At 38.0% G+C, this 12,803-nt stretch overlaps 2 protein-coding genes across 3 annotated transcripts; one reads left to right on the top strand and one right to left on the bottom strand.

The window, feature by feature from the left end:
* Positions 1–108: 108 nt before the first annotated feature.
* ccdc34 (coiled-coil domain containing 34) lies at positions 109–3,346 on the bottom strand. 2 transcript variants are annotated; one of them, XM_022213757.2, is made up of 7 exons: positions 3,240–3,346; positions 2,235–2,498; positions 2,010–2,154; positions 1,811–1,918; positions 1,533–1,691; positions 1,290–1,419; positions 109–703 (listed from the first exon to the last, which is right to left on the bottom strand). In XM_022213757.2, the coding sequence occupies exons 2-7, from the start codon at positions 2,483–2,485 to the stop codon at positions 501–503; spliced, it is 996 nt and encodes a 331-aa protein (XP_022069449.2). In that variant the 5' UTR covers positions 2,486–2,498; positions 3,240–3,346; the 3' UTR covers positions 109–500. The 2 variants fall into 2 exon arrangements, with proteins under 2 accessions (XP_022069449.2, XP_022069450.1); XM_022213758.2 differs by lacking the exon at positions 109–703 and adding an exon at positions 714–1,167.
* Positions 3,347–5,962: 2,616 nt separating this feature from the next.
* Positions 5,963–12,670, top strand: slc15a5 (solute carrier family 15 member 5). Its single transcript, XM_051952064.1, has 9 exons — positions 5,963–6,317; positions 7,087–7,309; positions 8,092–8,261; positions 9,822–10,042; positions 10,384–10,570; positions 10,734–10,922; positions 11,800–11,931; positions 12,002–12,110; positions 12,350–12,670. The coding sequence occupies exons 1-9, from the start codon at positions 5,963–5,965 to the stop codon at positions 12,477–12,479; spliced, it is 1,716 nt and encodes a 571-aa protein (XP_051808024.1). The 3' UTR covers positions 12,480–12,670.
* Positions 12,671–12,803: the final 133 nt, after the last annotated feature.

Consider the following 12,803-nt stretch of genomic DNA (forward strand, 5'->3'; position numbering starts at 1 on the left):
TTCTTTCTTTCTGTTGTGCGGTCGGTGCCTTATTGTGGTTGGCCGGGGTCAAATGTGGTTTTGTTGACCACTCAGTGATGGAACAGAAAACACAGGAGTGAGACAGAGCATTTATGAGGCCTCCTTTATGTAAATTAAAAATAGAATTTACAGAATAATACAAAATATAGCATACTCTAGGTTTTCAAATGTGTATGCTAGACATTATCATGGTAAAAAAAAGCCACATTAGTGTCAGGAAAAAATATAGACAGCTCTGTAAAATCATCAAAAAATCCTAAATCCAGAACATTCAGAAATCTTTACGTACAAACTGATCTGAACTAATGCATTCTTAGAAGATAACAAACCACAGCGACCATTTCAGAGAGCAGAAATCATCTGTGACTCAGCAGACACTCGGCTGAGGAGCCGCGCTGGTTTGGATGAGTCGTGGTGAAATCATATTTGAGCCGTAACTAAGCTACCGTATCCCAGTCACCAGACGACAGCCTGCCCTGTCATCTCCTCGGCAGCGAATGTGCCACGCTCACAGTCTTCCTCAGTCTGAAAGCGGCGCCGGGGCTCGGCTGGCTTTTTCTCTGTTTCTGAGGTTTCTTGCCAGACGTCTTATTCAGCGAAGTTTCTGGAGGAGGGATGTGAATGGGCTTCCAGGGGATTGGATTGTAGAAACTGGGCGATGGGTACGATCTGTCGTAGGGACCTGGAGATAGATAGATAGATAGATAGATAGATAGATAGATAGATAGATAGATAGATAGATAGATAGATAGATAGATAGATAGATAGATAGGATAAAAATGACCAAAACGAGATACAAAAATGAGACAAAATGAAACATAAAATGATTATTAAAGACTAAATGGAACAAAAAAATCATAAATTCAGACACTAAATGGCCCAGAGTTACCTCTGTGGCCCAACTCATGTCTGTTGACTAACACAAAAAAATGGGGCAAAAAAATGAACAAATTAAGACACAAAATGACCAAAATGAGACAGAAAAAAGACTAAAATGGAACAAAAATGCATAATTTGAGACATAAAATTACTGTTACAACAGACACAAGAGCTAAAATGGGACAAAAGTGGTTAAAATGAGACACAGAAATGAGACTAAACTACTGATGCGAGGCCGACAATGATCAAAATCACACAGAAAAAAGACTAAAATGGAGCAAAAATGACCAAAATGAGACACAAAATGGAACAAAATGAGATAACAATGCAGAACTTGAGACATACAATTTTCACTAAGATAGATAGATAGGTAGATAGATAGATCTTACTTGTTGCGCTGCAGGGTGATCTGGGACTTGCTCTGCTTTTTTCATTGGCCTTTGTCAGCCATTCCTTGAACTTCTCCTCTGCCCTCCTGTGGCGCTCCTTCTCCTGCTCCTCCTTCAGGGCAGCTTCCTCCTGTCAAAAAACAAAAAAGTTTCTCTCAGCTTACCTCTGTTTAGATTCATTTAACATCTGCTTTTCTTTTTTTTTTAAAGAAAAAAGACATCCATGCTGTAGAGCCACATTACTTTTTCCTTCTTTTCCTTTTCTGATTTTTCTTGGTCCTTTTTCTGCAGCCAGTCTTTGTACTTCTGCTGAGCTTTCCGTTCAGCCTCCCTCTGCCTGTCCCGCTGCCTCTGCATCTCCTTCTCCTCTTTACTGTGTTTCAGAGTTTGCTTGTGCCTCTCCTAGGATTGCAAAACAAAAACAGGTAACAGAAATGACATAAGTATAGTAGATAACCGTAACATCACTGTGTCCGTGTACAAATTGTGATGTTAATGACGTTAGAAATTCAGTTTTGTACCTGTTCTCTTTTCAATTTTAGCCAGTCTTGGACCTTCTCATCCACAATGATCTTTTTCTGTTCCCGCTCTCTTTCTTGCTGTACTTTTTTTTCTTTGAGTAAGCGCTCCTAAATAATGGAACACAGAAAATTGCTTAATAAGTAAACAATACTCAAAAAGATAAATTAAAGGTATTAACAGAAATGCTGCATTTCTTGCCTCCTCTGCTTTCTTTTCCAGTTTTAGACTGTCCTCTTTAGCTTTGTTTACCAGCCACACTTCCCATGCACTGAGCGAAGGTGCTCCTGAAGGCTGCACAGCTGGACTCAACATCTGCTCTGAAGGTGTTCTCGGTAGCTCACATCTACAAAATGAGCAGAGATGTTCACACCATGACACACACAAGAACAGAAAGCATCTTAAGCTTCATCAAATCAGCAGTACCTGACTGGTGATGTGCTGAGCCTGGGTGAAGTTTGCCGAGCTGAGACGGACTCCAGGTCTTCTTCATCGCTGTCAAAACTGTCATGATAGATGGGAGAAAGCAGAGAGAATGTGTCCTCGTCGTCAGACAGGATGCCATCGTCCAGGGCCTTAGATGTGTGGATGTCTTTCCCCAGGCTGGTCTTGATGGGGGTCGAGCTGAAACCTTTGGACACAGAGGCAGGGCAGTTGGGCATCCTCCCTCCAGACATTACTAACCGATGTCTGCCCAAAGAAGGAATCAGAATTAGATTTAATGGCCAAGTACATACACAACATACAAGCAATTTGGTTTAGGCTGTTGGAGTCACTCCAGGAATAAGGAAAGACATTAATTTAAAAAAAAACTATAGAAAAAGATCACGAAAAAATAGTAGTGATAAAAACAAATATAACACAATATATACAGATACTTACAAGCTAGAAAGGAATATATAAACACTGTAATGCAAACTGCTAATTAGTGCCAATAAGCAGAGAATGCTGTTCTTAGTGCAAAAAAGTACTGGACATATCCACATCTGTATATTGTACAGGTGTGGCGGAATAGCTCATCTGTTTATTAGGGTTCTCAGTTGTTTATTAGGGTGATGGCAGTGGGGAAAAACCGTTCTTGTGTCTGGTAGTTTTAGTGTATATGGCTCTGTAGCGCCTGCCAGAGGGGAGAACAGTTTATATCCAGCTAAACGTTTAATACGAGTGTTGTTGTTGTAGCTGCTGTAAAAGATAAACACCAGTGAGGCACAATAATCCATTGACCTCATGCCTAATACGCATAATGACAGCATTAGCTACAGATTTAGCCGTGTTGTTGTTCAGGCTAACGTTAGCACTGCTTAGCTAACTTATCGAGAACATTCCTGCTTTGTAACGAGCTACTAAACGCTAAATGCTAACTACTAGCTTTTTTTTAACGTACAGAGCTCCAGCTTGTTTCAAAAAGAACTGCGAATATACGCTTATTACCTTTGTGTTAATGAGAAAAGTCCTGCAGCAGCGCTTGGTGTAACGGGGAAGCTCCGAACTGATTTACCTACAACTTTTTTTTCCCATCATACACCACGCCCCGACGCGCTACCGCATCGTAACCATGGTGACGCTTGACGCCGTTCAATCCACACTTGACAACATGTTCATTGTTTACGTTTTTAAATCTAGTAATTATAAAAGACAAATTATGTCCAGCTGCAAGGCTTCTAGAACAGACGCTTTGACAATGGCTGTTATTCCTATTATGTAGACAAAAATATTTATTCATTCATTTATTTTACATTCTATATGTATCACATCTGGGTCAATATGTAATTGAGGGATTTTTGAAGTCCATGGGATATATCTTGCAAACATTTTTATGAAAAGGGAAAAAAACTAATGTTTTTATGTTTTGATTGCTCCCAATTAAGTATAATTTCATTGAATTTCTACTGAAATATACACATTTGAAAGACCCAAGAAGAATATGTAGTCTATGAAACATTAAATTCCAACATCTCATTAGAAAGACCACTGATTCCCCCTTTATTCCTTATTTTCTGGTGAAAATAATCTAAGAAAAAAAGGCAATAAGGACATTTAAAGATGTCAGTCACACTGATTTAGGAGTTACAGGTGTTAAAACTTCTATACAGACTTTTCAGAAGGATTTATTCACAAAAATACTTTGTTGTTTGTTGACTTATGCAAACTACTGAGACTACTTCACTTTACAGTTGGTTTGTTATTCTGTTCGGCTTCTTAATAATCAGTGTTCTGCTCGCTATGATAACAGGTAGCCGTTGTTTATCTGCAGCTCTGACCCAGTTGAAGTTAACCTGCTGATGCACTCTGTGTTGTTGCCACTTAACAGGATCAGTCTAATTCCCAGCAGGCAAACCAGAACGAGCTGCTTCGCAGACAGATGTGACATTTAGAGAGAGTGTGTAAAAACCTGCAGCTGTCATGTCGTTATTGTGTTTTATAGACAACCGTGTGTTTTCTGGAGTTCTCTCTGTCGATGAATATCTTTGATGCAGTCATTCGTTTACAATTAAAGTTTAAAATCAAGTCTGCGGCTACATCACAGTAATTACGGACTGAATCGTTTCTCAGATGGATGATAGATTTGTTTCGTCCTTACACGCCAGTTTCATTACTTTCCCAGACACCCAGAAACTAACAAATAGTCTAGAGCTAAAAAAAACTGATCAATTTGACAGTCGGCTGACAGATCCTTGGTTAATCACAAATGTAATTTTGATTAACCAGTAAAGTCATTTTTTAAATGTAGAAATTATATAAATTTACCGACACATGCTTCTTAAATGAGAATATTGATTTTTTTTATTGTTTTGTTTGACTGACAGTAAATTTATCGAAGATGAGACAAAAGAAAAACAGCATTTTTTTCTGTTAACTGATGTGTGGGATTTCTGTTTTCTGACATTTTTGTCAATTATTATCTGACAATTAAATCAAATAACAAATAATGAAGATAACTGCTGTTTACATGGATTCTATGAGTGGATGAAGTTCTCTTGCTGTAGGTTTCATGTGTCATTGGCAGAAAAAACAACCACAATGTAAATAAAAAAAAGCTTCAGGTTTAAAAAATAGATTTTTGACTGTACAATGGAGGATGGACGAGCCTTCTGTGGTGCAAATTCCCAACAAATATGCGATTAATCAAACTATGTTGTGCCTGTTTAGTCTAGTGAAACAGCCCAGATTGAACCCCGAGGCCAACGTATATCCTCATATACTCTGGCCTAGACCATTTTATACCTCTGGGGCTGAAATAGCCCACAAAATATCCTTCCAGGCTAAAATACATCCCATGTAATATGAGATTACATCAGTCAAACAAATTTTATCTTAATTAAAGCACAAATTAGTGAAATTACAAGAAACATTTTAGGCAAAAATACTATGAGATATTAAGCTGATATAATGATTTATTTATGTAGCACAAATCAAGCCAATTTTAATTTAAGCACAATAGAAAGGCAATATAAATAGATATTGTATTGAAATCAGTTATAGAGTAAGAATTGAAATTAACAATGTTGATCTTCTTTGATCATGAGTTGTTTACAGCCTAATTTTATCTTAGTATACAATTCAGTTTTCATTTGATTTGAACTGTTTTCAATTGTAATTTGCTGAAGGACATTCTAGCTGAGTTATTTCATAATGATTTGCTTGATGAGCAAAAAAAAACTGTAAATAATTTAACGATTAAGTGATCAACATGCTTAATCTTTATGTGTCAACAGGTATGAACCACCATAGGCCAGTTTATATCTGAGTATACTTTGGCTGGGGGGTTAATCTGGTCTGTTACAACAGTTGATATTGCAGTCTTGACAGTATAATTGGGGGAAAAAACAGCCATATGTGTGTCTGTTGTTGGTCATTGTAGAAATATTTCAGGGGTGCTTTCTAAAGAGCTCTCATCCATCTCTCCTTCTCAATTTTGCATAAAGTGTCAGATCACCGTTAGGCGTCCACATTTCTGAGAAAGACAATGACTCAGCCGCCAGCACGTGCAGAACTCAGGGGGTGTGTCGGATCCTGGAGTCAAGCTGCAGAGTCACACCAGACTGTGGTATTCTGGGCTGATACTGCTTTCCTACAGGGGCAGCTGGTCTCCTTCAGAGCTTCATTACTGCAGCATCCAGGCCACCAAGCAGCCAGTTAGCTGGCCAGGTGTTATGGTGGCAGCAGACCTTCGAGGGCTGCCAGAGGGCAGAGGGCAGCGACTGAGAGGAGCCTACCAGACCCCTCGTCCAGACCAGGGACCGCCGAGGAAATCTCGCAAGAAGCTCCAAGTTATCATCTGCGTCCTGCTTGTGGAGCTGTGTGAGAGGTTTACGTTCTTTGGGATTGTTTGCAACATGATTCTCTTCTGCACCGTGAAGTTGGGCTACGACAACTACCTGGCTGCGACGGTCAACCTGAGCTTTATAGGAGCCAGCACCCTCACCCCTGTTCTGGTTGGGTGGTTCGCAGAAACCTGCTTAGGAAGGACTAAGGTGCTCTACTTATGCGCTTTTCTGCATTTCTTTGGTAAGATGAAAGAGTTGATATATATATATATATATATATATATATATATATATATATATATATATATATATATAGAATAAAATAGAATATCCTTTATTAGTCCCACAAGGGGACATTTGCAGTATATGTTGTGTAATGTGAAAAACTTTGACTTTTGACAGTGTCTTGGCTGATGTATTTCTGTTTTAATATAAGAACAGAGTGAGGCCTTAATGCCAGCTCTTATACACTGACTGCTATTTTATGGCTTTTCTCACTTGTACATTATCCATCTCTGCTTACTTTCCAAGAGTTTCTCTAATTGCATATTTGCATTTGTTACCGTCCATCCATCCATTCTCTATACACCGCTTTATCCTCACTAGGGGATAAAGCCCCAGCTGACTCGGGCGAAGGCAGGGGACACCCTGGACAGGTCGCCAGTCTGTCTCAGGACTACATATACAAACAATCACACTCACACTCACACCTACGGACAATTTAGAGTAACCAATTAACCTCAGCATATTTTTTGGACTGTGGGAGGAAGCCGGAGTGCAAGGAGAAAACCCACGCATGCACAGGGAGAACATGCAAACTCCATGCAGAAAGATCCCGGGGCTCAAGCCGGGATTTGAACCAGGGATCTTCTTGCTGCAAGGCGAAAGTGCAGCCCTGCATTTGTTACTGTCATGTTATTTACTACAAATCCACAAATGTACAATCATCCAGCTTTAAAACCTCCACCTTAGACGCCTTGACTTCTGCCTGGAATTGTGCTCTACTTCAGGCACAGCCATGTTGCCCGTGGTGGCGTTTCCCTTTGAGGATTTCTACATCGACACTCATCACATGACCCACCAGCTGGAGCCTCGGGAGCAGCAGATCTTGTTCTACATCGGCCTCCTGGCGGCTGCGTTGGGCATCGGCGGCATCCGGGCCATCCTCTGTCCGATGGGAGCCTACAGCCTGCAGGGCTACAACCAGCATCAGCTGCTGGGCTTCTTCAACTGGTGGGTGGTGCTGCTGTATCCAAACGGCCCATTGATACTATAATTATAGCAAATCACATAAATTAAAACATTTTCTTGTTAATTAAGTCAGGTCCAGTGCTTGTGCATGATGGTTCCATTTGTTTTTAGAAAATAAAACCAGACTTCTAGGTAGAAATTGGAGCTGGAGTTACAAATTTGAATCACTACAACTAAATAGTTTCACTGCTGTGTCTATTTTGGAATACCAACATTTTCCTTCAACACTGTCATCTTGTTAATATGCTAATACATAAAAGTTAAAGGAGTGTTCAAAATATAGGGGTGCATTGTCTGAAGAGAATGAATGCTCTTAAGAAATTACCCAAACTAGATAGAAAGATAGAAAACCAAATTTAGACACAAAATGACCAAAATGAGAACAGAAAAAGAGCTAAAATGGAAAAAAAATACATAACTTGAGACAGAAAATGACCAAAATTAGACACAAAAATTAGACGACAGACAGACAGACAGACAGACAGACAGACAGAAAATGACCAAAATGAGACACAAAAATGAGACGACACAGACAGAAAATGACCAAAATGAGACACAAAAATGACACGATAGACAATGACCAAAATGAGACACAAAAATTAGATGACAGACAGACAGACAGACAGACAGATAGATCAACACATAGATAGATAGATAATATTATTTGCTATTTGCAAGTTGGTTGTAATTTTTCTGTGTAACCATAAAAAATGTTGTTTATTGTGATGAATAGCTCACTGTAATTTCTGTTTCACTGCGTTTAGGTTCTACTGGTTGGTGAACCTGAACTCTACGGTCGTGTTTCTGGGCATCGCTTACATCCAGCAGTCTGTAGCCAAAAATCTGGCCTTCCTGATCCCCTTCACCTCAGTGCTGCTGGCGCTCATCGCCATACACATGATGCGCAACAAACTCACCTACAAACCCAAGAAAGGTAACAGACAAACAACAGCAACAAAAGAGACAAAAACTTGAAGAGAAACTTCAAGAAAGCTGTTTCACCATGCTAAATGTATCTTCCAACAACAATACTGTTTTTTTGAAACATGCTGCACATATTTTATTGATCAAGAAGGTTATTTCCCCTCAATCTGCTTGCAGTTCATCCAAAACTATCATATTTTTGTCAAGTGACTGTTAGCAGCAGCTGATTCTGAGTTTATAGTCAGAAATTCAGAATTTTTCAGAACTCAGACCTCTTGTATTTGCCAATTTTTAAAATGGGGAATCTGATAAATTGTGTAATATTAGTGAATATATATATATGTATATATATATATATATATATATATATATATATATATATATATATATATATATATATGGCATGCCGTTTAGGAAATTATATATATAATGAAAGTCGATATATATATAATCAAACTTGATATATATATAATGAAAGTCGATATATATATAATGAAACTTGATATATATATAATGAAACTTGATATATATATAATGAAATTTGATATATATATAATGAAAGTCGATATATATATAATGAAACTTGATATATATATAATGAAAGTCGATATATATATAATGAAACTTGATATATATATAATGAAAGTCGATATATATATAATGAAACTTGATATATATATATAATGAAACTTGATATATATATATAATGAAAGTTGATATATATATAATGAAAGTCGATATATATATATAATGAAACTTGATATATATATAATGAAACTTGATATATATATAATGAAAGTTGATATATATATAAGGAAAGTCGATATACTTTCCTTATATATATATCAACTTTCATTATATATATATCAAGTTTCATTATATATATATCGACTTTTATTATATATATATATATATCAAGTTTCATTATATATATATCGACTTTCATTATATATATATCAAGTTTCATTATATATATATCAAGTTTCATTATATATATATCAAGTTTCATTATATATATATCGACTTTCATTATATATATATCAAGTTTCATTATATATATATCAAGTTTCATTATATATATAATTTCCTAAACGGCATGCCATATATATATATATATATATATATATATATATACATATATATATATATATTAGGTTTTGGGTGTCAGAGGTTTCATATTTAAGTTACCACATGTATATAACAAAAAAAAATATTGTAGTATCTTAACCTCAGTATTTAAACTATTTAGGTAACTTTGAAATTTTAATCTTTTTTATATAATGTTGTAATAACTACTTTTCTGTGCAGTAAGACAATTATAACTCTATTAAACTTATATATTTATCTTCCTCATACAATGTACATTTTTATATTTGATGCAGATACTTTTCTACATCTGTTCATGTTTTTAGGCCATATTTTTCTACTTTTTTTTTTCTTCTACTGCTTAAATTTCTTGGGCTTTGAATGGGAGCGACTGTAACGAAAGCATTCTGGCTCAACTTCTGGCTGCTTAAAATATAAATGACAATGACATGACTCACTCTGTTTCCTCTTCTGACTGTCACAGGTGGATCACTACTGACCACACTGGGAGTTTTCGCGAACTCTCTCAGGATGTGCTGCCTCCACTATCGCCACCTGAGTGGAGACGTGACATCTTGGCTGGACCGGGCCAAAGAGAACAATGGCGGCCGGTACAGCGAGACGCATGTGGAGAACGTGAAGGTCCTGGCCAAGCTCTTCCCTCTTTACGGCCTCCAGCTGCTGTACAGGGCCTGCATCACTCAGGCAGGTCACCGGGGAAACACCAGGGCCTGGAATCATGTCAGGAAAGCTCTTCAGTGGAGTCTTGACTTCTCTAGATTAATAGAGTCAAATCTCAAGTTAAAGCAAAGTTAAACTTGCAGTATGGAATCACAAATGACTGACAAAGGCAAGAAACAGTGTAGCTTTTATACAAGCACAGACACATCTTGGTATGTGTTTTCTCTAGTTCACTGCCAGTTAGGCCTTGGTTTCTTTTTACAGCACTTTATCTGAGTTACACACCACACAGTTATATAGAATTACAATGAATAAGACCATCAAATACAGTAATTTTCATAACAAATCAAAAGTGTTCCCCACAGATTCCTTCGGGTTACTACATCCAGACGATGAACTCCAAACTCCACCTGAATGACCTCCTGTTGCCCATCGGGGCCATGAATGTGATCAGCATCCTTCCTCTGCTGCTCTTAGCTCCTCTGTTTGAATGTGTGGCCTCCTGCTACCTCTCCACGGGAAAAACTCCACTGGCACCCGCGAAACTCATCAGTGAGTGTTTCCACACAAACCCCCCCACGAGTCTGTTAGTCTGATTTTAATGTCTTCACCTAAATGTCCCTCTGTCTCCCCTCTCACCTCCTGTAATCACTACCTCCCCTGGTGTGCAGCCCCTTCTCTTACCACCCCACCCTGTCCATCCTGCCCCCTCTAGCTCTGGGACACATCTGTGCCGCTCTGTCGGTCCTGCTGGCTGGTTTGTCCGAGCTGCAGAGGAAGTCTTACCCTCTGGTGGAGCAGACGCTGTCCGGGAAGGTCCTGCAAGTGTCGTCCATGCCGTGCTTCCAGCTGGCTCCTCAGTACGTCCTCCTCGGCCTGGCGGAGGCTCTCGTCACCCCTGCATGTGAGTCAAGGCACAGAGGAAGGATGCCTCCAAGAATACATTAAATCGGGGGTGTAAAACTCATTCTCATTCAGGTTCCACATTCAGCCTAATTTTATCTGATGTGGGTCGGACCAGTAAGATCACAGCATAATAATCGATAAATAATGACAAATCCAAATTTTTCTTTTTGTTTTATTGCAAAAAAGTACATTCTGAAAACATTTCAGGAATTAAAAAACAGGACACAAACTGTCAAAAGCAAGAAACAAAATGACAAAAAAAAATGAGACAAACAACATTAAACAAAACAAAAAAGACAAAAAATTTGACTAAGAAGTTACAAATCAACAAAGAAACTGTCAAATGACACAAACAAGACAAAAAATGACAACAGCAAGAAAGAAAATGATAAAAAATATAAAAAGACAAGCGAGACAAAAAGGAAACACAAAATGACAAAAACGAGAAACAAAATGACAAACATGAGACTAATGGCATGAAACAGAGCAAAAAAGAGACAAAAATTAGACAAAAAGTTACAAAGCAACAAAAAATAGACAAACAACACGACAAAAACACACAAAACAACAAAAATGATATGCAAAATAACGAATAAAGCAAAACAAGCAAAAATGACAACAATAAGACAAGAAACACAAGCGAAACTAAAAGGAAACACAAAAGGACAAAAACATGAGACAAGAAGGCAAAAAAACAAGACAAAATATTACAAAAATGAGACGCCGGCCACATGTTTGACACCCCTGCATTAAATGGTTCATCTTTTCAACTTCTGAGCACAAAACTTCTGAATCACAAAAGTTGTAATTCAAAATTCTGCACTGGATGTTACAAAAACCTGCAAAGACGCTCTTTTTTCATTTCTTCCTTTCAGGTTCCCTCATATCTTTCCAGCTGACCCCGAGCCACCTCAGAGGGATCTCCCTGCACTTCCTCACTCTGTCCTATGGAGGGGGCTGTCTGCTGGGAGCCTTTATCGTTCAGCTGGTGTACTTTATCTCTGGAGGTAGAGCCGAATCCAAACTGCACTGCATTGATTTAATGCCAGTATGACCACAGTGATTCTCTCTTTACAGGTAACTTCTACCCAAACATACTGCATGATGGGAATCTGGAGAGATTCTTCTTCCTTCTGGCCACACTGATGGCTCTAAATGCGGTGGTGTTTTGGAGCGTATCCCACAGGTACAGTGTGGAAGATGGAATAAAGGTTAACATATGAATTTAACAAAAAGAACATTGTTGTGTGTGGATTACATTAAGTAAAGTCCAAATGGGCACATTTGAATAGTTGTAAAGATGTTTTGTTTTGTTATGACATAGTTGAGTATAAGAAGCTAATTTTGACAAATTTAAATTTTTTATTTTTTTTAAATTGTGTATCACAACTATAAGTGAATCATCTTGTCTCCTGTCCCCTCCAGGTACATGGATCTGAGTGTGCAGGGGAAAGCACTGACCGTCAGTCCTCTGGCTGAGAAGCTGCTGCATTACAAGGCCAGTCTCCGTTTCTACGACACAGTAGATCACGCTTCCATTGAATCTATTTTATGACTTCACTTAGTGAGATGTCTCCTGTTAGTGGCGCTGGCGCTGCACGTTTCTGTCAAAATGTGTAGGCTAAGAAATTCTGGGCTGACCTGTATGAATAAATTACATGAAATGTGAATATATTTGCACCTTTACAGTCAAAATGTAAAATCACAAACTGTGTATGGAATCAAGCATGTCACTTACTCCATCAAAATTTTATGTTATTTTACTTTTGTAAACACGGACACAAGAGTGTATGACAATAAGCTTTTAAATAAATAAATGTATAGTTTTTTTTATTTGATATAATTGCGTTGTAATTTTGTTGTACGTCTTCCACAATCT

Source organism: Acanthochromis polyacanthus, chromosome 8 (genome assembly GCF_021347895.1).
Source record: "Acanthochromis polyacanthus isolate Apoly-LR-REF ecotype Palm Island chromosome 8, KAUST_Apoly_ChrSc, whole genome shotgun sequence".
NCBI classification, from domain to species: domain Eukaryota; kingdom Metazoa; phylum Chordata; class Actinopteri; family Pomacentridae; genus Acanthochromis; species Acanthochromis polyacanthus.

Coding starts and splice junctions, on each gene's coding strand:
- slc15a5 (XM_051952064.1), top strand. CDS start 5,963: ATGGTGGCAGCAGACCTTCGAGGGCTGCCAGAGGGCAGAGGGCAGCGA. Junction 10,571..10,733: donor GGCACCCGCGAAACTCATCA/GTGAGTGTTTCC, acceptor TGCCCCCTCTAG/CTCTGGGACACATCTGTGCC. Junction 12,111..12,349: donor TTTTGGAGCGTATCCCACAG/GTACAGTGTGGA, acceptor TGTCCCCTCCAG/GTACATGGATCTGAGTGTGC.
- ccdc34 (XM_022213757.2), bottom strand. CDS start 2,485: ATGTCTGGAGGGAGGATGCCCAACTGCCCTGCCTCTGTGTCCAAAGGT. Junction 2,155..2,234: donor CTCAGCACATCACCAGTCAG/GTACTGCTGATT, acceptor CTCATTTTGTAG/ATGTGAGCTACCGAGAACAC. Junction 1,420..1,532: donor AAAAGGAAAAGAAGGAAAAA/GTAATGTGGCTC, acceptor GTTTTTTGACAG/GAGGAAGCTGCCCTGAAGGA.